Genomic DNA, 24,806 nt, shown 5'->3' on the forward strand with positions numbered 1-24,806 from the left:
GGCAGTAGGCGGGGGACACCCTGAACCGGTTGTTGGCCTGTCGCAAGGCACACAGGCGAACAACCATCCGCGCTCACACTCACACCTCGCTCGGGCCAATTTAGGGTGTTCCATTAACCTACGGTGCATGTTTTTGCAATGTGGGAGGAAACTGGAATACCCGGAGAAAACCCACACAGCGACGGGGGGAACATGCAAACTCCACACAGCGTAGAAGTCGACTCGACGCGCTAACCAGTTGACCAGTGGATGAATAAAATGCTGTTGATGGTACACACGACAGATCCAGATATCTGTAGGCTGAGTATAGATCACAAGCGCGCCACAAATGCTGCACAAATGTGTTTAATATTGAGAAGAGAAACTGGATGGATCAGTAAAATCAGATTTAACAGATTAATTTTCAAGTGTTGGTAGTTCAAACGTGTTTTCAATTACCACATGGGTCTTAAATGCAATTAATCGAAATGAACCGTGATTACTTTATCACATCAAAGGTGAAGGAATACTTTCATCATTTACTATAGTCGGAATTATTTAATCATCCAAATAAGAATAGCAGTAATTTTACAAATTGTAAAAGTTATAGTAGTCTAGCCTACTAATTAACCCACCTAAAACTGTCTTATGATCACTGAAAAAGTTCTGCGTGTGATGAATCATTTTTTCTCACGATGGCGGAGGGATAACTGCCTTTTGTCATAGCAGCCCAGTGACCCCTCAACAACCCCACAGATCTGAGGTTTTCGGCAGGGCATCCTCTTACAGGACACCACCCCTCCTTGGCATACACACAGCTGATGGCAGTCCGGGTAGAATGCCTCCCCTGACTCAATGTAGTGACCTCGGAAGCGGCACCCGCACTCAGCTAGTGGCATGCAGCGACCCTTGCGGAAAAAGCAAAAGCATTGAATGAATATGTCCGACTCTTCCATGCTAATAAGGCTGAGTTGCTACGTGCAATAATAATCACCAAAGTCCCCTACCTGGCTCAAAAAGTAACCGGGGATACACATGCAACCCTCACTGGGTGGAGTTTTACACTCAACAGGTGCTGATAGAGATGTGCAGGTGAGCGGACAGCCAGGAGCTGTGACGCTGTACATACTGTTCGCTGGACACTGCATCCCTGTCATACAGAGTAATGGTAAAGACAGATTGCAACTCACTCTTTTTTTTTTCTTTGACACAAGTATCTGTAGTGAGTGAAGAAGAGCGTTATTGCACTTACAGCAGAGTTGCCTTGTCCTCCACGACTTCACACAGCCTCCCTTCATCTGACACTCTTCCACATAGTCACTGATGATGTCACAGGCAGCTTCCTGTTTGCCATCAGTCAGCATCATGTCATAGACACAATCTTCACGGAACTGCTTGGAATCCACCCGGCCTATGCAGTCGGCCAGGGGCCCATCCTTTGCCGTGATGATGTCACAGACTGACGCGTAGCTTGGTGGTTTTATGCCGGGGTCGAGGGGCTGGGCGCAGTCCTTACCTGTCAGCAGAAGCACATCAGTGTCAATTTAATCTTATATTGCAGCAACCCTCAGGTGACAATACACTGCACGTTTTATTATGATTGTACTTTGCAGTTGTGAAAATCTGTCCCTTGCACTGCGGTGGCTTTTCGAATTTCACTCACTGGCTGCTGGTTAGTGTGAATGACTCACAAAGAATTGTCATTCCTCAGAGTAAATTTGAGAAGGCTTTTCCAACTTTATGCCTCTTTAGTTTGTCAGGAATGCTGATGGGAGGTTTAGTGCCATTGACTGCTAGCTTACCCTAACACTGCAAGGATGACTTGGTGTGGTTTAATCTTGTAGAGGTATTTAGCTACCTGTTTGGCTGAGTGGTTCACAGTTGTCTGCAGAGCCATGCAGACATTTACCCCTACATATGGTTGACTGCTGTCTACAGAGCAATATCAAGGCATACGGTACAGATCCGTATGGCATAGTATACTGTGGTAGTATTTCTATTTATGGCATGAATGGTGAATGGGCTGTCACTTCTGGAGCGCTTTTCTACCTCATTCATCTACTGATGATGCGGCATCGCTATATACTGTATGTGGGTATAAATATATATATTTATATATATGTTGGCGGGCAAATAGTTCAGGGTGTACCCCAGCGACTGCCCCAAGACAACTGGGCTAGACTCCAGTACACCCGCGACCCTTGTGAGGATAAGCGGAGTAGAAAACGGATGAATGGATTTAGGATCCAACTGAATTTCCATAATGATTGGTGCATTTCATTTAAGAAGGCTTAAATAAACACAAAAACTGATGCATTCTTCAAAATGACATTGATGTAGGTTCACAAACGAGACACACTGTTTTAGGATTATGTTAGAAGGTATTTTTTTTCAAATAAACTTAAGCGGCACAAAAGAGAGTACAAAAGTCAGTAGATAGCTTACATTCTTGAGAGCATCCTGGCCGATTGGACACCCACTGGTTCACTCCAAACTCGTTGGCATTGGAAGCTGGCATCCCATTGGGCAGCGTCAAGTCATCAGCAGGATTATCGTTAAAGTTTCCACAAAGCCCACACGTCGTCCCGTGATAACTCGTCGCCAACTCCACTCTGACTGCACTCGCAAAGTTAAAAGACACCTAACCATGCAACAAAGAGAAATTTTATGAAGAAATATTTTCGCCATTTTATACTCACACATCATCAAAGCAAACATCGACTATTTGGGTTGCATGGATTAATTGCAGAACAAAAAAAAAAGATTATTCAAACAAAACACTTTTTTTGTTTGTTTAATTCACTGCGCTGGAGAACCGCCTCCTTGATCTGTCACCTTTTTTGTGGTGGAGGCGTTTGCGTTTCCCAGTAACCCTCAGAGCTAAGTTGCTGGGGACTTTATGCCCCTCATAGGGTCAACTAGGGAATAGAGGCCCCAGGTGAGGAACCAAACAAAGTGCAACTCAGGACCTCCTATGGTAAGAAACAAAAATGGTCAAATCTTTTCTCTCCCCCGATTGCAGGTGACCCAGGACACACTGGAAAGACTATGTCTGGAGTTTGGCCTGGGAATTTTTGCATCTGTAAACTTGCAGCTGATGTGGCTTGCCAAATGTGTGGGTTTTTTTTTTAATTTCTGATTTGCAAATTCCACTTTCATTAATTTCAAGTTACGACTGTTGTGGATTGTCCCTCTTCTTTCAATGTTGCCCACAGTAGGTCTTTGATAAAATGATTTTTTTATTAGAAGTGACATGTTGGTACCACAACGGTAAATTGTTTTTGAAAGTTTTTCATACCTTTAAAAAGGTAGTTTCAAGGACAGCCAGCCTGTACCTACGGTAAACCTGAACCAGTGATTGATTGGATGAGAAGGGCAGAGAGTTTTTTAGCCCATCCACCTGCAGCAAAAAAATACACACATTATTTAAATTCTGTGTGTGTGTGTGTGTGTGTGTGTGTGTGTGTGTGTGTGTGTGTGTGTGTGTGTGTGTGTGTGTGTGTTTCTTACCAGTACTTTATATGGGTAGTCCACTGAGAATTGGTATGTGTTTCCAAAGACTTTTACAATCACCACTTTGGCATAGGAAACTCTTTTGTTTCCACGATTGTTATTTTCCAGGTTTACCTAGAATTTACACATAGATCCACAATAGTGGGGAAATTGAGTGGAGAGTACAGAAAAACGGAAGAGGTGACGTCAGTCACTTTCCATGTTCAACAACAAATCCTCTATTGGTAATGTTCGTTACCTCAAAGTGTTGAAGACCGTCAGCGTTTTTACACACAGTGGCCAGCCGGTAGACACAGTTGCCTTGGAAGTCAAATTTTAATCCATCAAAGGTGTAGAAGTGAGGATCTCCACGTGCAGAGCAGGTTTTGTAGCTGATTGGATAACAGTCCTGGACTCCATCCACAACTTGGCACCGTTCTCCAGTTCGACATCCCTTTAGCTTACATTGTACCGTTTGTGTCGCAGCATCACACACACATTGTTCTTTACACTTTGAGTCCGCCCAGAACACCTCACCCGGCAGGTAATAGTAGCCATCATGGTTACAACCACAGCCCTTCTCCTTTTCAACACACCTGAAAAACATCAAAATGAATTTTATAAGAATGACACATGACTTATTTTGCGCAAGGGCTTATGAATACATACATTTTAATTTGCCTACAAGTGCTTTTCATACAAATACTAATGTAATCTAAATAAGATTTTACGACTGCAGTAGCAAGGCCAGCGACCTGCGGCCGACCTCCGAACCTGCTCTGGTGGCACAAGCACTGCGGGCACCCTTTGATCCCGTTCCAGTGGCGCACATCTTGCAGCTGCCCTCTGAACCTGCTCTGGCGACGCAAGCCCTGTGGCCGATGTTAAATGGATGACGAAATTAGTGGGTGTATCAATGATGAGATAAGAGGCTACATGGACGTCAATGCAATCATTGTCCACATAGCAGCATGTACGGCAATACTGTTGAAGAGGATTGATGAGCTCGCGGGTGGGCGAGAATGAAGGTCAAACCAGCCAAATCTCGTAGCCTGTCTCTCACGATAAGTGTCAGAAGCAACTATCAGAACTGTAAGGAGATATCACTGCTGGCAAGTCAACCTGCCGAATCTACACAGCAGATGTTGCAACTGCCACTCCAAACCATTTGCATCGGATACAAGCAGGAGAAGTCTCAGCGCGTGTTCTGGCTGAGGGAATCCACTGACCAATTAATGAGAGCATCTGCCCCCCCGAACAGGGAGGAAGTGAAAGTCCAAGGAAGAGGCTGACCAGGTAATCAGCAGGATGAAAAACTGCTAGCTGGTAGAGTGCTAGAGGCTTGAGCAGGCCTTGGGAGGAGCGAGATCCCCCTCTTCTGGTCAAAGGCCTTCAAGTAAGAGCGGACAGCCATGGTGGTGGCAGATCAGGAGCGCCTCAGCATCAAAGCAGCATTGCAGAGCCAAAAAGGATGTTGGATCATGGAAAGGTGTCACAGAAATGCTCCTGTCATCGTCTTATCTGTGGAAAATCCCCTAAATTAGGGTCAGATAGTTGATCAGATCCAACTCCTACAGTTTAGTTAGCCCTTGAAACCTCCACCAATGGTTTGCATGTAGCAAATCCCATCGGGCTGCAAGATAGCGTTGTATCAAAACCGCTATAGAGGACAACATGACGTGGTGTTGTGAAAGCTGGCAGAGATCGTGGAGTCATACATACAATACAATACATGCTAATTTATATAGCGCTTTCACAACAGCGGCAGCTGTAACAAAGCGCTTAACAAAACAGTTAACAAAAAGTAAAATAATAAACACAACACACAACATAAAACACGAACATAAAGTAAAATAATGAACACAACACATAACATAAAACACGGACAGTCGTGCAGTCCTATGTACAGGAGGGTAATGTTAGATTAGGCCTCTTGGGCGCATTTGTTTAGACACCTGACTTGAGCTACGTCGTTTTCTTGCTGTGACCGTTCTCTTGTTTTCACTTGGCTTACCTTTTCTATGGCATTCTTGGCAGACATATTAAAGACCATATGATGACCAACTAATACAATTAGGGCAGATATTTTAAATTAGGTCACATTTATCACATGGACATGGGGAAAAAAAATGTTGGTGCAGTATTTACCCATTTCGGCTGAGAACATATCCCTGGTCACAGAAACAGCCCTCAACGCAGGCCTTGTGGCAAACCTCTGGCTGAGCACCGCAGCTGGCTGGACAGGCTGGGCCACACACCTCATAATGGCTGTTGGCTGGACATTCAATAGCTGTGGGGACAGAGAGAAAACGTGTATGAAAATACTTCGGTTACCGTTTGACTGTAACCATTGTTGAGTGAAACAATACAATGATAAAGAGATGAAGAGTCTTCTTTTACAAGGAAAATCCAGTATGAATTAAACAAACTAAAAAATTGCACACAATTTTAAAGGGTGTCAATTATACCATTCGCAGGCCGGCCTAACCGTCAAGCCATGCGAATAGCGGGGCCGACTGTCTATGGGAAAAACTTACTGCAATTGGCCAGTTGTCTCCATGGCAACACGGTAGCTCCAGCTTCCTGGCACTCAGCAAGGTAATTGCTCAGGGACTCACAAAGTACTTCATGTCGTCCTGCGTTGACGCAGACATCGTACAAGCAGTCTGACATAGCCTCCCCGACTGGAACACTTCCATGGCAACCAGAAAAAGGACCCTCTTTATTGCCAAGGATCCCACAGAATTGAGGACCAGTGTATCTGAAAGTAAGAATAAAGGGACATAAAACACATTTCTTTTTAAAACCTGTCCGCTTTGTACGGTAAAAAACAATGATTGAATTATGTGAACATGTCCAAATTAATGCATGTCCAAATAAATTTGCCCTGGGGCCAAATACAGTTTATAAAACTGGTTGGCAAGTACATTAAAATACAATTTCAATGGGACAATGGTGAAGAAATGACACCTTGCTGTCATGTAAAGTTGTCATTATACTGATTGTTTATTAATTCATTCATTCATTTTCCGATCCGCTGATCCTCACAAGGGTCGCGGGGGGTGCTGGAGCCGTCTTCGGGCAGTAGGCGGGGTACACCCTCAACTGGTTGCCAGCCAATCGCAGGGCACACAGAGACGAACAACCATCCGCCCTCACACTCACTTAGGGACAATTTGGAGTGTTCAATCAGCCTGCCATGCATGTTTTTGGAATGTGGGAGGAAACCGGAGTACCCAGAGAAAACCCACGCAGGCCCAGGGAGAACATGCAAACTCCACACAGGGAGGCCGGAGCTGGAATTGAACCCGGTTCCTCTGCAATGTGACGTCGACGCGCTCACCACTGGCCCACCGGGCCGCCATACTTATTGTTTAAAAGAGTAAAACTGCCATTCATGTCTGAACCTGACAACAAGCCCAATTCTCCCTCTCCGGTGTCATGTGTCTCTTTTGCATTGCAAGATCTCAGATGTGTTCACTTTGGTGTTGACGCTCTCACACTCTTTGCGGCACTTCACGGTAAAGATCTCTTTAAAGATCTTTGAAAAGTAAATCTTGCTCTACATGAAGACACTTCAAGATACTGTACACAGTGCATCAAATTGGTCTGCATAGCTGTCAGACCCAGAAGGAAGCCTCTTTTGAACATGATGCACAAGACAAGCAGCCTGAGGACGCAGCTCACTGGACCCATGTCCCTTCACCCATGGAGTGCAAAGACAAATGTGCCTTCAGTCAGCACAGTACTGGACAAGTGGTTTGGTCCATTCTGAACTCAGAATGGGTCTCCAAGATAACTATAAGAACATGCGTTACAACTCCAGCCTCTATGTCTTTATTTGTCATTGATTACAATGAACGGGTCCCCGCACAAAGTTAGTACCTGCTTGTTGTCACTTTTTGCCAAGCTTTTGTTCCCGTAATACACTGTTGATGTCGATCTACAGGGAGTGCGTTGCCAAGACATTCTCCCAAACTGACCTCAAATCTCTAATCAGAAGTGATCTGCTGTACGTTACCTTATGCGGTCTTCTTCAGAGCACCGAGGACACACGCCATCGCAGTAATGGTAACAAAAGGGGTCATCATCAGGCACGCTCCACGTTCCCGCCCACTCTGTCACATTGACTGCAGTGCCTCCTCCGTGGATCGTCATCTCATCGTCCTTGTTGCCATTGTAGTTGCCACAGAGCCCAGCCACATTACCATAATAGCTGCTGCTGAGGGAAACCATGACCAGTGTAGACCAGTCAAATGTGACAGTTACTCCAATATCGCTCATCAGGATGCCTCTTACTCCTGACTCTGTTATAGAAATGCTGCCTCCGTCTAAGAAGACTGGGAGACCAGTCTTAATATCATCCACCTAAAGAGGGAAAATTGAAAGATGTAGAGAGGTATTAATTGCAGTGGTCAGGTACCTTGGGCAGGATGTGACTGCATGATTCCCCGGAATGACTGAATCTGAATAAAAATTGTGCTGTGATAAGCATGGTGATGACAGGTTTAATCGAGGTTCCTTGCAATCTGACATGATCGGGTCGTCACACTTGATCAATTAAATAAACCCACTTTCAATTGTGCTTTTTCTCGACGTCAACTCGCTTTTTTGTAGCCAAGTTCCCATGACACATGTGGTTGTATTGCATTTCCCCAAACTGTACGGGCTTGCAGCATGTACACACACTTAGTGACATTACGACGAGATCTGGGCACAAATCGGTGGCGACTAGAATAGAGAAATGAGTTGGCCGTTAATGAATGCCAAATCAGAATTTTCAGATTCGAGTCAGAACGGGTCACGCCAAAACAACACAAGCGGTAGCGTTGCTTTACAGCGTCAGTTCTCTTTTCGGGAAAAGTACAATTACCGTAGTGAAACAATTTGAGCTGATTTAGGGACTCGCTGATTAAAAAGAAAATGATTTGCAAATACGTATTTTGGCTGTGAGTCTAAGCTCTGTTTACGACCACTCATTGATGCTGCATAAGAAAGACTGACACGTCAACCATTCAATAATTACATAGCCAGCCAATAATGGTACAGCCTGAAAGAGCAGGCAGGCAAGACTTAAAATGTGAATCGCAGCACAGCAGCACGACAACATGCCAAAACAGACAATTCAATCTCGGATGATTTTTACAATCACCCAATCACGCTTGGTCACCTACAGGGTTCTCACCAGATCTTTCGGCTCCAAAAAGAAACATTCTACTTTACAGTGATTTTCCCTACATTTTACCTCAAGCATTTTAGACTTACCAACACAAAGCCTCTTTCATCCCTTGGAATGGAGATCGTGCGGCCCAACAACTCCACGGTGGCCGAACGCACAAAGGAGCCTTCAGAGTTCCCACGGAGCTCATTTTTGGTTGTCACAGTTACCTCTGGCAGGGAGGGATCAGCACCTGGTGTGGTTGAAATAAGTTCTTTTGTAACCCACATAAGATCAAGAGTTCATTGATATCTCCATCCCAAATATGTTTGATGTTCAGACAGAGGCTGTGGGTGGGCTAGGAGTCAGGGTTTTTTTTTTTCACACCATAAACTTTCCTGTCTATGCCTTTATGAACGCTGATTTGCACACTAATACGCACGCAGACTCCAACGCACACACACACACAGAAAAGTGAAGACTCGGAAGTGTGCATGTGAGTAGAAATAATGGTTTGTCGTATGTGCGAGCAGTCCAGGTTGTACCCGATCTCTTGCTCAAAGTCATCCGGTCTCCACAAACCTTCACTGACTCCATCGTTGATTAAAACTCGCGATTCGACAATGTTGTCTGTCATGTTAAGCCTCAAGCAAACGGAACAGACAGAAACTGAAACAGTTACTTTAATTACAAACCTGTGGTATTGACAAGAACGTATGTGCAGGTTCCTTGAAAAGAGAAACTCCAGCCATCAAACGTTGTGTAATGCGGGTCACCAAAAGCCCAACATAGAACAGTGGCATCGGGCACGCACACTCCTTGACCTTCTGAGACTTCACAGTGCTCTTTTGCCCTGCACACAACTTCAGCACAGGGGTCTGCAAAAATAAGAAAATGTCAACGCAACAGTGAAGACCCACAGAATTTGGATTACCAGTTGAAATTATTCAGTACTGTTTAAGATGAAATATTTTAATTTCCGAGATAAGAACACTGATATCGAGCTCTCGATGGAGTGTGTCGCTGTTAAATCTGCAGGAGAGTTACATACATTCTATTTGTTTCAAGTAAAATCAGTCTGAGAACTTGATGAGGTCGAAGTGAGCCAAAATTTTAGTTTGTGTGAGTTGCCTTGTGCCTGTGGTCGCCTTATTTCCGTGAACTGACAACTTGAAGATGTCCTTGGACTGACCCGACCACTAACCTGTGGAGAAACAACCCATAATCCCATCCTTGATGGTGCACTCTTCCCCCTCCTGGCAGCTTGTGGGTTTACAGATGAACTGGCCAGACTGGCAGACGCAGTGCTCAGAGCAGTCTTCCCTTAATATCGGGGTATTTGACTGGAAAGATGTTTTCCAAGAGGAAGAAAAAAAAAAGAGCTTTGGTCAGCGGTCCGTGCTAAACTTGACATAGAATATATGAAAGAATTCCATGAATGCATGAATAGGGCTTTGAGCAGTAGCATGCAACATTTTATCATCTTTGTGTACGCATGGTCATAATAATATCGAGTGTTTGTGGCACGATCTTGAATGGGAATGATTATCAGTGTAGACTATTCAAATAAAAAAAGGAAACGGCTTTCCTGTAATCTGTAAAAACTCAATCCAATCGCTCATATTGGTTGAAAAAGACTTTTTAGGAAAGGAGTCCTAATATTTATGTCTCTGTCGGGTGTGTCCCCTGGCGGGTGTTCAGTCACCAGCCACGCATGGCGACAACAACAACAAGGTTGTTCTTGGTACAAGGTGTGCCTGGTAAATGACAATTTTGCTCAAGAAACTTTTCTCGTGGCTTGAGATCATCTTTTGGGGGGAGAACTATCAGGACATTGTTGTAAACAGACACCGATTGATTTCCTTCAAGGGAACGAACCAGCTTTTGTCTGGGAGTACTGATGGGTTTCAAGTGTGTTGTATGTTTAAAAAAAATCCTTCCGATGTTCACTTGATCAACCAGCCATGTAAACGACCACCACATTCCGCCTCCTATTTTAACATCTGGCGGATTTGACAAAGGCCCATTGAGGATACCCAAAGTTATTTAGAGCCATACTGATGTGTGCCGCCTTCTTCCATTGTCAGTGGTAGGAATCTTCTCCCCGCTGTCTTTGAGGGTTGGGATAACCTGCTCTTTCATCTAGCACGAACTAAGGGTAAGGGAAAAGACGTGATTTATTGCTAAAACTGACCTTGTAATAGTGCCCGTCCACTACGCAGCCACATTGCTCCACAGGCACACAGCGGTCCCCATCTGACATGAGTCCATCGTCACACTGGCAGCCCTCTTGGCACACTGGGCAGGGATGTGACCTTTCCAGAGAGGCACAGGTGGACGAGCAGGAGGAGGAGCACAGCTCATAGTGACTCCCTGCTCGACACTTCAGAGCTACAACGATAAAGAAGACCATAGGACATAAAGTTGACTGTTTACATTGTAATTACCGGTTTAAATTTGAAAATGTTCATCAAATGTTTGGGATGATGAAAACGCATTTGCATGAAATCTAATTGGAAGGAAATGTATTGTAATGATCATCACCAAAAATGGCTTTCGACAAGTTGAGAGGGTAAAAAAAAAAAAAAAAAAGTCAAACAAGGCTTGAGGATGAATAGATCTCGAATTCTCACTAAGACATGTACACCAGCAACTTTCAACAATTCACATCAGACTCACGACAGAAAGTGTCACTCCTCCATCTGTTAATCTTGGTGCCGGCTAGTTGGCAAGCGCCGACATAATTCTGAATGTGACGACACAGAACCTCCTGGTCTTTTTCTCCGGAGGACATTTCCCTTGGAAAAAAAAGTTGATTTTCATATTTAGGAAACAATTACACAAAAATGGCAAAATACACAGAACAATTAGATCAGAAACAGCAAGACAAGCTTTTTTGGATTGTAACTAATGCTGTGTTGAGCCTTTTTTACGGGGGAAAAGTGTGTTTTTCGACATGGATGCATCGTCCCTTTAGGATGGGTTTACAATATTATCGTGTCATTCTTTGGCAAATTTCATACGATCGTGCTGCTATGATGTCAGCCATGACACAAATAGCCTTTTTTGGGGGGGGGGGGATCAGTAGTTGTTTAGTTGTCAGCAGATTTCCAAACCTGACACAAGCGTCAAAGTGAGACACTGGGGACACCGTGGCGTGGCATCCTGAAAACGGCCCCTGCCGAGCTCTGATGATGTCGCAAGCCTTTTCAGCTTCTGGGGTTTCTTGTCCATTCGGGTCAGGACAGGAAGTATCTCCGCAACCCGTCTCACAGGTGACGTCATCCTTTTCTACGATGAAATCGGAGGTGCTTCCCGGCTTTCCTTCCTCCGATGCCAGGTCATCTGATGACTTGCCATTATAGTTGCCGCAGAGACCAGATGGTAAGCCTTGATAGGTGGATGGGATCTGTAACATGACGCCTGCTACGGTGTCATAGGTCAGCTTGAAATCAAAGTCCGTTTCGATGATGATGTTGATGCCATTCTGATACGCTTGCACGTTTCCATCTGCCAGTGACGCAGGTAGGGAGACTCTGATGCCATCGACCTGACTCGCACAAACGTACAGAGCAAGTGAAATGTGTTTGGTAGCGCTTCGTCTTGCACAGAAAACCCACTTCATGTGACTAAGCTGGTTTGAATCAGCAACGTTTTGTGAGATCATACCTTAATCTCCCAAACAATCCCAGTCTCCATGGTGATCTCAACGTCATACACTTGGAGCTCCACGCTACGAGAAAAATAACCGTCTTTGTTGCTTTCTTGGTGAACCAACAATGAATAAGGGGCCATGTTTTCTCCCGCCTCCACCTCAGACAACTTGAACAAGCAATTTCCCAGCAGAGGATATGCCTAGACAACAAAGGATTAGACCATCATTTTCAGAAAGAAATGGAACTCCTCTTTAGGATAGGAACACTTCTTTTACCTTCCCATCGAAAGAGAGAACGGATCTAACTCCGAAAACAGAACAGGAAGCAATACTTTTGGGAGCGCACGAGGCCACGCCGTTTGTCACAACACACTTTTCGTGATGTGAACAGCGGAATTCAGGGTTACATTGCACTTGTCCGTTGTCTCCACAGACACACTGATTGTTACATGATTCTCCGGGATAAAAAACCTAAGAGAGGAGGACAGTTTGACAAACATCAGTGGCAATACCCCGACGCTGTAGCAAATTAAAAAGCGGTCACAGACGCACTAACCTGCTCATGTTGATAATATTGGCCTTCATACTGACAACCGCACTCTGATAGCGGAACACACTTGTCATGGCTCATCATGAATCCATCGTCACACACACAACCCTCAGTGCAGGGGGTGCTCTCATCGCATCCTTCAGGGGGTGTCAGACCGCTGCAAGTAAGCTGGCAAGTCGGGGCACACACTTCGTAGTGACTGTTTGGACCACATAATGGAGCTTAGAGCACAAGAGAGACATACACAACATTGATGTTAGTAAATCATTCTCAACGGAGGCGTTTTTGTATGAAGAATAAAATGGTGGGACGCCAACAGCTTAGGCAGGTCACCCATCCATCCATTTTTTTTTTTTTTAAATAGCTGGATGAGGGGTTGACTTCCTGACCTGCCCCTATTGGAAGTTGTTGATGGAATCTGACAATATTATGAAACTAATTTGCTTCAATTTAGTCCCTCACTTATGAGTGTTTCTTTGTGTGAGTGCAGGGCTTACGACAAAACTCCTCGCTTCTCCAAGTCTCCACTGTAGCTCCGGCCTCCTGGCAAGAAGTGCTGAAAGCCAAAAGGCTGTTGCATAGGGCGGTAGCATGACCTTGGTACATGCACAAATCAAACACGCAGTCTTTCAGGAAGCCAGAGTGGTCAACTTTGTTGTGACACTTTCTGTATGAACGGAGAAAGAAACAGGGTGCAGATTGTACACAATACCTTTGCTCCAAATAGTACCCTTAGACCAAATGAATTAAACAATTTTGAGGAGTGCTAATGTAAGATATTTTAAGAATTGGACTGTTACCCAAAGGGCCCAGATTTGTCAGCAATTATGCCACAGTAGCGCCCTTGCTGGTAACGTAAAAGCAGCGCAGGCTCACACTCGGGACATTTATTATCAGGGCAGTCACTCGTGCAGCCAGAGTCTCCTCCAGCCTGAAGAGAAGAAAAAAAAAAAAAAACATGCGTCAAGTATGCCATCACCTATTGTTTGGATACCCATATTATTCATTTATGCCTTGTACTTGCCATCCATTTCCACGCATCACTTGGATTATTGTACATTGCTCAGCATAAATGAGAAGGCTCCTTTTGAAAATAATGACAAAGTACTGCACGGTTTTCACACTAACACAGTCGTGGTTGCGCTGTCTGTTTAACCCTTTCAGGGACAGCGGTTGCTACAGTGGACAGTTTATCATGTTATCAGGTTACAGGTTGGTCGTTATTGGTGCATGAAAGGGTTAAGTGAAGATGTGTAAGTGAAAGAGTGTTGTTGTGATTGTGGTTTTCTTCAGTGTAGACCTTAAATGATTTTTTTTTTAATGAAAATGTCACTTTCCTGAACAATAAATGCAGAATTCAAGGAGACTAATTTTGGACGTTAGCTCTCAAGTCCTAATCATACACACCTTCCAGCTATGGCCAAATGCATTAATATGTTTTGCTTGTGTGCCGTCAGGTTGCAGCATATCATCACCAGGTTTCCCATTGTAATTTCCACATAATCCTGACAGAGAATAAACATTCAAATCACACATCAACAAAATAGTTGAATTGCATCATGGTAAGTTTTTCTTAATTAAGAGGACAACAATCATGCTAATAAATTCTATAAATGCAGAAAATGTGGAAGTTAAATAAAAAAAAATTGTCTCTGGAAAGTACTGATTCAAAGCTAGGCCCATTTACAGGTCTTACCAGATGTAGCAGAAGAGTATGAACTGGGAAGGGTCAAGCTAACATGGCTGTTCCAGTTGAACTTGAGAGTCAGACCAAAGTTTGTTTTCACAATTCCAAAGTAACCTTGACGAAAGATGGAAAGCATGCCATCCTCTGTGATGTAAGGTAAATTTATGGAGCGGCTGTTTACCTGCAGAAAGAAGGTGTCAAATGCGACAAGTTCATAAAATGTCGATAATGTCCTCTAAATATGGAGGCTTAGCATTATGCATTTTTTTTTTTTTTTTTTTTGGTGATGGTGTGGTTAAGTGTTTCTAAAAACAATTACACAATGAGTCTGAATCGGATTTGGTATATTATAAACACTGTAACTGTCCCATGAGGTTTGAATGTAAACTCAGGTAAAGTAAATAAATCACAAAAGTTTCCATTTTCTATACTACTTTATGATGAGGTACTCTTATTCTGCCATGAAGACCCTGCGCCTCTCCTGCATTGAATTGAAAGGGAATGACAGGTGCCGCTTCCATTGGCCGGGAAGCAAGTCGACTGTGTTCACGCCCACAACAGAGCAAACGCCCGTTTCTGACTGTAGGCGTCTACAAAACTACGAAAAGAAAGACAACTCCACCCATGCCCACAATTAGACCACACTTTGTGCTAGATTTGTGCCGAGCATGAAAATAGGGCCCAAATAATACACGAGAGGCTTTAAGTTGCGAAAAAAAAAAAGTTTTTTTGCTCAATTTATCTACATTTGTTTATTTAATAATTGATGAGTTTGTAATGGCATTAATAACCTGTTCATCATATCAATTCATAATGTTCTATATTTGTGCCAAATTTGTTATGGAATATTTAGAACCAATTCTGAAACCAAGTGTGCCCCTGTTATAAAGTGGTGCTACATTTTTGGCCCACTTTTACGACTTTAAATTGAGATCATAATGAAACACAATACATTTTCAGCATGCGTGAGGACACATTACTGCTCAGGACAGTGACAAAGAGTCATAAATGCAATTATCAGACTTACCAGAATTTTCCCCTGGTCGACGCGACTCATGCTGACCGTGTAGCCAAGCACAGTGAGAGAGACAGACTTGGCATAGGACACTCGCTTATTACGTCCTCTGTTCTCATTTTGGACAAGCACCTGGAATGGAAGCAGGCCTTGGTTTGAACCCTCAATGTGTTGCGATAGAACATAGGTGCAAGTGCCCTGGAAGTCAAAGCGCCGATTGTCAAAGCTTCTGTAGTGGGGGTCTCCAGCTGCATAGCATGTGGCATAGGATACTGGGTAGCAGTCTCTTACGCCCCCTTTCAAGGCACAGTGCTCGTTCTTCTTGCAGGTAACAGATGTGCACTTCAGCAGAGAAACAACCAAAGAAACCATCGATCAACACGATAAACAATAATTAGAAAGTCATGTCAATAGGATCATGTCCCACTATCGCGGTACTTTTCTATACTTCATATACTACTAAATCATACCTTGACATTACCACTGTTGCACTGACACCTGGTAGTGCAAGTGCTGTCCGCCCAGAAAGTGGTGTCTGATGGGTAATATTTGCCCTGATGCTGGCACCCACAACTAGATTGAGGAACACATCTGAAGGAAAGGCAAGGAAGCATTTGATAATGTCTGACACGCGGTGCTAACTTCACTTCTGCGAGTTTGATTTGTTCCGTCACCAAGCTCGTAATTCAATACATACACTTATACAAAACACATACATTCAATACTGCCCATTTACATCACTTGAAATAACATGAATCTGTTCCAGCCTTACCCAGTCAAAAAAACCCAGAAAAAAAACATCCAAATTTTATGCTACTAAAAAGCACGTACAGTTCTATGCATTGCAAAATGTGGAAAAAAATTATAATTAATAAAAGAGAAGGTATAGAAGTAACGTAAAAAAAAAAAAATTAAACCAAAAGTCACACAAACGAGCACACTGTTGTACTCATGTGCTGATATGTGCTTTTAAGAGGCCTGACCTAGTTCGTGATATGAGGAACTCGGAGTCAATCGGCTTGGCGACTCTGAGCGTCTCCTTCATGCTCCTTGCGAGTGTTTTCATTATGTATTATGTTGGGGACCCGTTCAAGAAACACCGGAAAGGGCATCGGCAACTAGCCAAAACCAAGCTCGAAAGAGCAAAATGCGCTTGAAGTCAAGGCACCACTGTCTCGACACCGTGTCTGTTAAAGCTTCCGATGCCTCTGGAACCTGTACGACATTCTCAGGTTACCTGTCTCCATTAAGCACGAGTCCTGCATCACACTGGCATCCCTCCACACAGGGCGCAGCACACTGCTTTTCATTGTCTGTGATCCCACAGGAAGCGGGACACGCTGACCCACATGCCTCATAGTGGCTGCCAGCTGGACAGGAAAGAGCTGGGGAGAGCAGGGAGATCATGAAGAACAGGGTTCAAAAAGGTCTTGAGAATCTTTTTGTCCTAGAATGAAATCCTTTGTAAGATGGCTGTCAAAGGTTCTTCTTCAACTGAGGTCATCCGTTTCTTTCAACATTTTGGAATGATTGTTGCTGAAACCATTTAGCTACGGAATAGTTTCCATCATTTTTTTCCCGATATTTCCCGTAAAAAATTGTTCTGCAAGCCGAACGAATTGGAAGGCGAACATTTTCAGCTGAGGTCATCCATTTCTTTCAACATTTTGGAATTATTATCGCTGAAATCATTTAGCTACGGAATGGTTTCCATCATTTTTTTCCCAATATTTCCCATGAAAAATTTGTTCTGCAAGCCGAACGAATTGGAAGGCGAACATCGTTCCCAACAGGTTGCGTTCAACCTTTAACGTTCGATTCATATTCAGTCACTTACGACATTTGGAGACCATTCTCCACTCAGGTTTGACTTTTACTCCCTCCGAGAGACAGGCATCATTATAACTCTTCAGGTTATCACAGAGAAGCTGTCTTGCACCTGGAAGGCCACACAATCAAATCAACATATTTGGTAGATAAATGGTTCTCATGCACGAGATATCTTAGCTTGATGAAATATTCTGTCGTTTTTAACTCCAATCGGAGAGCCTGCGTTTCTCTTGCTTACCCTTATTGATGCAGACATCATAGACACAGTTGTCGAGGTATAAAGATGGGTTGACCACTTTGTGACAGGATGAAAACGGTCCATCTGCCTGTGTTAGTATCCCACATTGTTTGGGGTGGCGGAAGTAGGCCTGCTTCTCCGGTGAGCACGTGGGGCAGCGCCCACCACAATTATCATGACAGAAGGGATCAGGATCTTTTATTTTCCACTGCTGGATCATCTTCAGCACAGCAGAGAGGTGAGAACCTGCAACATTTACATCACAAACTGCTTTGTCAATTGAAAGATTTTATGTTTGGCGCGTTACAAAAGAGTCTTATTTTACCTTTCCAGAGGAGTTCTCAATTTTCTGTTGCAGTATGATAACTTATTTCATTTTTGTTGTTTGTATCCACAATAATATCTAATCTGGCTAACATGAATGGACTGCAACCTACTTTTGGGGATTGTGAGAAATCCCATGTTGCAACTTTTCAGGAAGTATTGCCATTCTTATGACTGAAAGAGTATCTTCATGGCAGTCAAATGTATCCCTTTTTTTCTGTTTAATATGATCTGTGTAAATTTGAGTGTGCTTGATTTTGAAATTGTACTGCTGCTGGGAAGAGATGAGAGCCGCTCTTAGAAAAGAGCGGCTCTCATCCCAGTGGGACGAGCCTATTTAAATAAAGATTTAATTAAATGAAGTATTCGGTTTACTGAAGCTCAATATTAGTTTTTCTGTAATGACTTGCACGGGTCATTAATCCAATTCGGCGATAATGGCAGTCAAGTAATAACTGGTGTGACTATCCAACTTTAATCCAGTTGAAAATAAAAAGGAATGAATAGTTTGATATTCATACCCCGTTAATCATTCTTTTTGACAAATTTTACCTAACATCTCTATGATTGTGAAAAATGAAATCATTAAAAAACTTTACTCTGAATAGTTTTCAAATGGTGATCATAAATTGGAGGATAAAATAATTTCATAAGCACATTTTGACCGAACGACTGTTAAAAGTTACTTGACGGTTGGTCTTGTGACATCGAATTTTTATATGGGACAACGAAAATACCCACTGCACACACAGGCTACATATTAACCCATTCAGTGACAAAAAATGAAAACACCTATTAGAAAAAAAAACACAGCACCATCGGCTGGGGTACTACTGACCCCCGTCCCTAACGCACACTTTCCAAAAGGTTACCTTTTGGCTCGGGCAAGTCATCTGTTTTGTCTCCATTGTAGTTTCCGCAGAGGCCTCCGAGGTGGTTGTAGTATGACGATGGCACCGTGACGTAAAGCCTCATGTTCCAATCATATTTCACAGTCAGACCAAAGTCAGTTCTGAGAACTGCATAGATCCCGCTATGCTTCACAGAGATCTGCCCATCTAATAAGATGACTGGTAAATACTGCAGTTCACCATTTACCTGAAAATAACCATGAAACAATCCATCGCAATTTAGGCATTTGTCTTTTTTTTTCTTTTCAAAGAACACGAATAGTAGTGTAATAGTGATTTCAATTTCAACACATCTTTTCACTGGACACCCACCCTCACTTGTCTTTTCTTTGAACTGCATACCGACATTCATAGCGACAATTTCATATTGGACATTGTTGACATTTTGAGTACTGTTTTACCTGGACTTGTTTTCTGTGTCTGCCAATGATAATCGTATGCCCGTGAACAGTGACGGTGACGGTCCTCACAAAGGAAACCCGTCGATTACCTCGGTGGTCATTCTTAGTGGTCACGGTGAAAGGCGATAGGCCTGGCGCCTTCTCTGTAACTGTTGCCATAATGTAAGTGCAGGAACCCTGGAAGAAATATCAGACACACGGAGACCTACGCCATCAGAGCTATTGGTTTATCAACCGAGAAAACGTAGCGGTGAGTGTTAATGGAGGTCAGCACTGAGCAATATCTCACTCTGACATGCCAAACACGAGTAGTTCTTGGCGGTGCTTTTGTTTCACCCTGAAAGTGGTGGTTTTACTTCCCCAGCATTGCCGAGCAAGGTGCTGAGTAGTCGTATTCAGTATTTGACTGAGCTATCAAATTCGCTACTATGGCAAAATATGACAACATCAGAAATCATGAGTAGAATTGTTGAAGGAGGCATCATTATTAAGTTCTTTGAACACCTTGATGGCAGAAAAGAGCCAATTTACCTTCTGGTGCTTTGTTGTCTATCTGTCGGATGTGGTCGCTGAGCCACAGTTGGTTGACCTTGTATTAATTATCCAGAAATGCTACAACTGTTTTATTGTTTGAGCAGTCACTTTTTTTAATATTGATTAGCTAAAGGTGTATTTTTTCGCATGGCCCCTAGAAAGTTTTTTATTATTATTATTTGTGAATATATATTAATCTGGACAGCGGTCGACTGGTTAGCGCGCCGACCTCACAGTGCAGAGGTCATGGGTTCGATTCCGGCTTCGGCCTCCCTGTGTGGAGTTTGCATGTTCTCCCCATGCCTGCGTGGGTTTTCTCCAGGTACTCAGGTTTCCTCCCATACTCCAAAAACATGCACGGGAGGTTGATTGAATGCTCTAAATCGCCCCTTGGTGTGAGTGTGAAGGTGAATGGTTGTTTGTCTATATGTGCCTTGCGATTGTCTGGCAACCAGTTCAGGTTGTCCCCCGCCTACTACTGCTCGAAGACAACTGCGATCAGCTCCATTCAGCACGCCCTCAACCCGCGTGAGAATGAGCGGCTCAGATAATGGATGGATTGATGGATGGATATTATGTGGGATATGACTATCATATTTTGTTCTCTTGGATCCTGATCAAATCTGGATCTCAATAAAACTTTGAGAACTTTCCATTGGCAATTAAAGTCCTGTTAAACAATCTGACGTTTCTTGTATAGGCTACACTAGTAACATGTTGTACTTTTGAAGAAAAAAATCTGTTACGTTGCAACATGACCGCCATCAAGGCTCACAGTACATGTGGATTTGAAAAAGAGTTCTCAAGAACTGAAGAATGTAATGTTAAGTGTAAGAGAGCCATGCATACGTGTCACGTTATCTGATGCACACTGTCTACAGTCAGTGGCTGCTAGTGTCCTAACCTTACCTGGAAGTCATAACGTCTGCCATCAAATGTCAAGTAGTGGGGGTCACCAAGGGCATGACAGGTTGCTGTGGACACATGCACACATCTTCCATCCACACAGTGTTCCATTTCTCGGCATTTGACGTCTTCACAGGGATCCTTAGGGGGTGTAGGAGGAGGGGTTCCTACAAAACACACAACACACACATGTACAATACACATACTGCAAAGACAATTCAGCCATTCACTATGGCGGGATATCTGAATTTTGTGTTAGCCTTTGCATGCATCTCTTTTCATGTCTGTGTGTGTGTCAATCTGTGTGCGTGTGCACCTGCAGAGCAAACTCCAGCAGTTCCATATGCATGCCGACTTTTGCCACCATAGACATAGACGGCCATACGTGCGTCCCCTTCCACTGTCACATGACTCTGCTGTGCCCCCACCGCCACATTAGACCACACCCACTGTTGATCTGAAATGAAGTTATTCCACCGAGGCGACAGGCATCGCCCTTTCAGACACACTTTCACACTTGACGAGCCTTCTCTCTCTGACAAGATGGCCACAGTGCTGGAGAGCCCATTCACTGTCTCCACGGCCCAGTCAGTGGACAGTTTGGAGGTGGGGGTCAGTGACATCAGAAACGGGTCATGTGGTTTATTGTCGCTAAGGAGGAGCACCATGACTTTCTTGTTGCTTTTGACAACTAGAGGATGTTTGTTGATCAATTTATGGAAGCTGACGAGTCCAGCTGTCTTCAGCGTCCTGTTGGTGTATAAGCCATATTTTATTTCGATGAAAAGCTGTTTTCACAACACTTTGAAACACTATCCATTCTGATCGAAATTGTTTCTTTCAACAATCACCTCTTCCTGTTACCTCCTAATCACTGGCTTAGTCTTAACACATTCAACAAAAGACAAAAGTCTGTATAAACAATTGGAAGGCAAGGTCAATCATTTTTGATGTTAGGTTTGATCTTGTTTTAGGGAAAAAAAAAAGATCTTGGATTGTAGTTATGTTTTGAAGAGATGAAGCAAGCTCTTGAACAAACAATGGAATTGATCTTGGTTTTTGAGTGAGGTGAACAGATAAGATACCCGTGCACTTCTCATTATAGCTCTTAGACAATTTGGGGAGGGGGCGGGGGCAAATACTCCTGGATTTTCACAATTCACGTAGTCCCTATCACCTGCAAGTGGCATGGGTTCACTGTAAAGTGTGCAATGACTTACCCTAGTATACATAGCACATAGGACTTAAAGAATTTGTCAATATTCGACTCAACTGTTTGTGTGCTGAACGACGACCCTTGTGCAGCGTGAGCTCCGTGTTGTCTTCTGCCGCGACGATCACTGCCCAGTTTGTGGCCCGGCAACTTCCTGTCCTGGGCACCATGTAGTCCTTACCCAAACTGGCCACTGGGGGGAGCTGTTCATAGACGTGTTCGCATCCCGAACCCATTGACAGGCACTGGTGACCCGCTATGATCGCCACAGGATATTTGGACCGAACGAGGCCTGTCCAAGTGCTGTGACTCCTTATGAGGTAGGACGCATAAGGTGCAAGGGTAAAGATGACTGGCTTCCCACTTTGCCAACGCCCCCCACCTCGTAGCCACACGTCTGCACTTGGCAAGATGGTGATGGGGTTCGGGCTGTCGCCATTAACAATAGCCAGGAGCTTGTCCATGCTACGTGAGCCTCCCCGCGGTGTGAACACTAGGTACTCTGTACCGAGCGCTGCTGTTGGAGAAACCACCGTTCCGTCGCCCGTTTTGTGGCGTCGGTTGAAAGAGACCACAGAGATGTCAGCACTGGATGAAATTCGAACCGCTGACTTTTGGTTAACCAGTTGCTGCTGCAGCTCTGCTCCAAGTGGCAGACAAACCCAACGGGTTTCACCTGCGGACAGGGTCAGCTTCATGGAGAAATCCACAGAAGCCACCTGCAGGTTGACACATTAAACTCATTTATGAAAGAAGGCTTAACACTATAAATTAGAGTTATAGTCTCTATAACTACTGAGTGTCAATTTACACACACATCCAGATTAAAGAACAAAAATAATATCGCTGATTAACAAACTTTTTTGTCTCCCTAACATGTACTACCTACAGAAATATACTCCATAGCATTTCTGACCTGAATGTGGACATCGGCGGCAGAGCCCATAGCTGTCAGAACCACTTCAAGTTTATGGTCATTTCCAGAAAAGAATCTCTGCCAGAAGGGAGATTTTTGGTAATTCGGAAGAAATGTTGTGATGAACTCCTTTCCTGTTGAACACCCATGACAAACTGGAGAAGCACATGAATGTTATTATGCAATAATTACTGTGACCAGTTGATTTTACTGGTTGCTTAGATCGATACCTGGCACTAGTGTAGCGGCGGCCAAACAGATGAGAAGATGTATTTCCATGGCTGAGAAATGAAAAAGGGAAATGGTCAGACATGTAAAACAGGTAAACACATTGTATGCATGTTTTGCTCACAAAAGTTAAAAATGCTATATTTGAATGTTGTGAAGCTTTTTGTTTTGTTTTCAGAGTGCATCCTGAGACAATGAATAAGTATCAAGTATCAAGTACAACTTTATTGTCAAATGTGTAATGCCCATAAGTAGGTGACATCTTGCCAGTAAAAAAAAAACAAACAAAAATTAGAATAATAAATAAACAAGCTAAAAATTTTAAAAAACAACAACAATCTCATCGTCAGGGACCAGCAGGGTGATAAATTTCGCCCCCCCTCTCCTTCCTTGACATCGAAGGTTAATGTGAGTGTGGCCCCGCACATTTTTTGCTGTGTCGTAGGTGTTTTGTGTGTGTGTGTGTGTGTGTGTGTGTGTGTGTGTGTGTGTGTGTGTGTGTGTGTGTGTGTGTGTGTGTTTGAAGAGCTATTTTCCAAAAGGATTTTGATCCATGGAAAAATAATAGTCATATCCAAGCATGCAGATTTTACATGCATTTTATCCAGTCAAAACAATCATTTGGCTCAGTCTGAACTTGATCAACAAAAGAAAATAGTCTGTACTCTATAGAATGAATTACATTGCAAGATTAATTTTCTTGAAATGTTGCTTTTTTTTTTTTTTTTGAAGACCGGAGAGGATCGCTTTAAGAATAAAAGAAAAAAACATTACACAATACTCAGGATTCAAATCCTTGTTATTACCGTTCACCAGCACCATGTATAGGAGAAGATGTATGATTACTATACCTGTGGCTGGCCATGTACTGTGTATCAGAAGATGTGGAGGGGGGACATTTATATTCGCGACATTGCGAGGGAAAGACAGGGATGTGTACAGAGAAAATCAGCATGCCGTTAGGGCTGAATGAAAAGTATATAGAATAATGGTGTGTTATTGTTGCGCTATGGAGAGGAATAAAAGAAAAGGTGGTGCCCGTTGAAGAAAGCTTTTGTTGAAGCAAATGTCATCCAGTCATGATGAATTTGATGCGCACAAACTGTTAATTTAACGTAAAGTAACATCTGACTATTAATTTCAAAAGATAAACATGGGCACACACACACACACACACACACACACACACACACACAAAATTACAATTGGAATGTACACATACATCAGTGCATGTACATCACAGCATATGCATTAGAGGTCAACTCTCCCAGAGGACACAACTGGCAGTTTCAGAATCCTGATGTGATGATAGTTTCTATTCTGTAAGTAAGGGTAAGCAAAACAGCAACACGCCTGGTTGACAGAGACAAACAACTGCATGGTGATGATAATCATAGTTTATATAGCTATTGTTTAACCAGTCAAGGTTGGCTAAGGTTACATGCTGACAGTAACACATTTCCTTGTATTTGAGAAGTGGAATACACACTTTTAAGTCATCACCACTGAATCGCAGGGTCAAACAGACAATAAATAATCCAGGTTTATGGGCAGTTTAGAGTAAATGCAATTCGGATGAAATGACTTTTTTTGGACTCAAGGGAAGACGGACTACCTGGATAGAAGACAGAACAGGTGGACTCCAAACAGAGGTTTTAAATAACTGTAGGTGGAGTGTCAGGCCACTTAAGTATATACAACCCATGTGAAAGCCGTTTGAACATTTTGACTGTTGACAATTTTAAAGTTCCGACATGCATGCGCCCACA

At 43.3% G+C, this 24,806-nt stretch overlaps 1 protein-coding gene across 1 annotated transcript; it reads right to left on the reverse strand.

The window, feature by feature from the left end:
* Positions 1-329: 329 nt before the first annotated feature.
* On the reverse strand, positions 330-23,091 carry LOC109521902 (IgGFc-binding protein-like). The gene is made up of 35 exons (XM_019880001.1): positions 23,040-23,091; positions 22,810-22,964; positions 21,954-22,612; positions 20,997-21,430; positions 20,684-20,847; positions 19,241-19,417; positions 18,801-19,026; positions 17,605-17,850; positions 17,374-17,475; positions 16,774-16,921; positions 16,007-16,127; positions 15,549-15,878; positions 14,531-14,702; positions 14,242-14,339; positions 13,635-13,765; positions 13,332-13,501; positions 12,841-13,055; positions 12,561-12,755; positions 12,299-12,484; positions 11,746-12,179; positions 11,309-11,427; positions 10,824-11,020; positions 9,834-9,972; positions 9,325-9,507; positions 8,737-8,882; positions 7,493-7,839; positions 6,009-6,232; positions 5,620-5,761; positions 3,731-4,067; positions 3,490-3,606; positions 3,278-3,379; positions 2,425-2,620; positions 1,232-1,495; positions 987-1,129; positions 330-887 (listed from the first exon to the last, which is right to left on the reverse strand). Exons 1-35 carry the CDS (start codon positions 23,086-23,088, stop codon positions 660-662), a joined length of 7,296 nt encoding a protein of 2,431 aa, XP_019735560.1. The 5' UTR covers positions 23,089-23,091; the 3' UTR covers positions 330-659.
* Between the last annotated feature and the right edge of the window lie 1,715 nt (positions 23,092-24,806).

The sequence above is a fragment of the Hippocampus comes genome, unplaced genomic scaffold (assembly GCF_001891065.2).
Source record: "Hippocampus comes isolate QL1 unplaced genomic scaffold, H_comes_QL1_v1.1 scaffold135, whole genome shotgun sequence".
Lineage (NCBI taxonomy): Eukaryota > Metazoa > Chordata > Actinopteri > Syngnathiformes > Syngnathidae > Hippocampus > Hippocampus comes.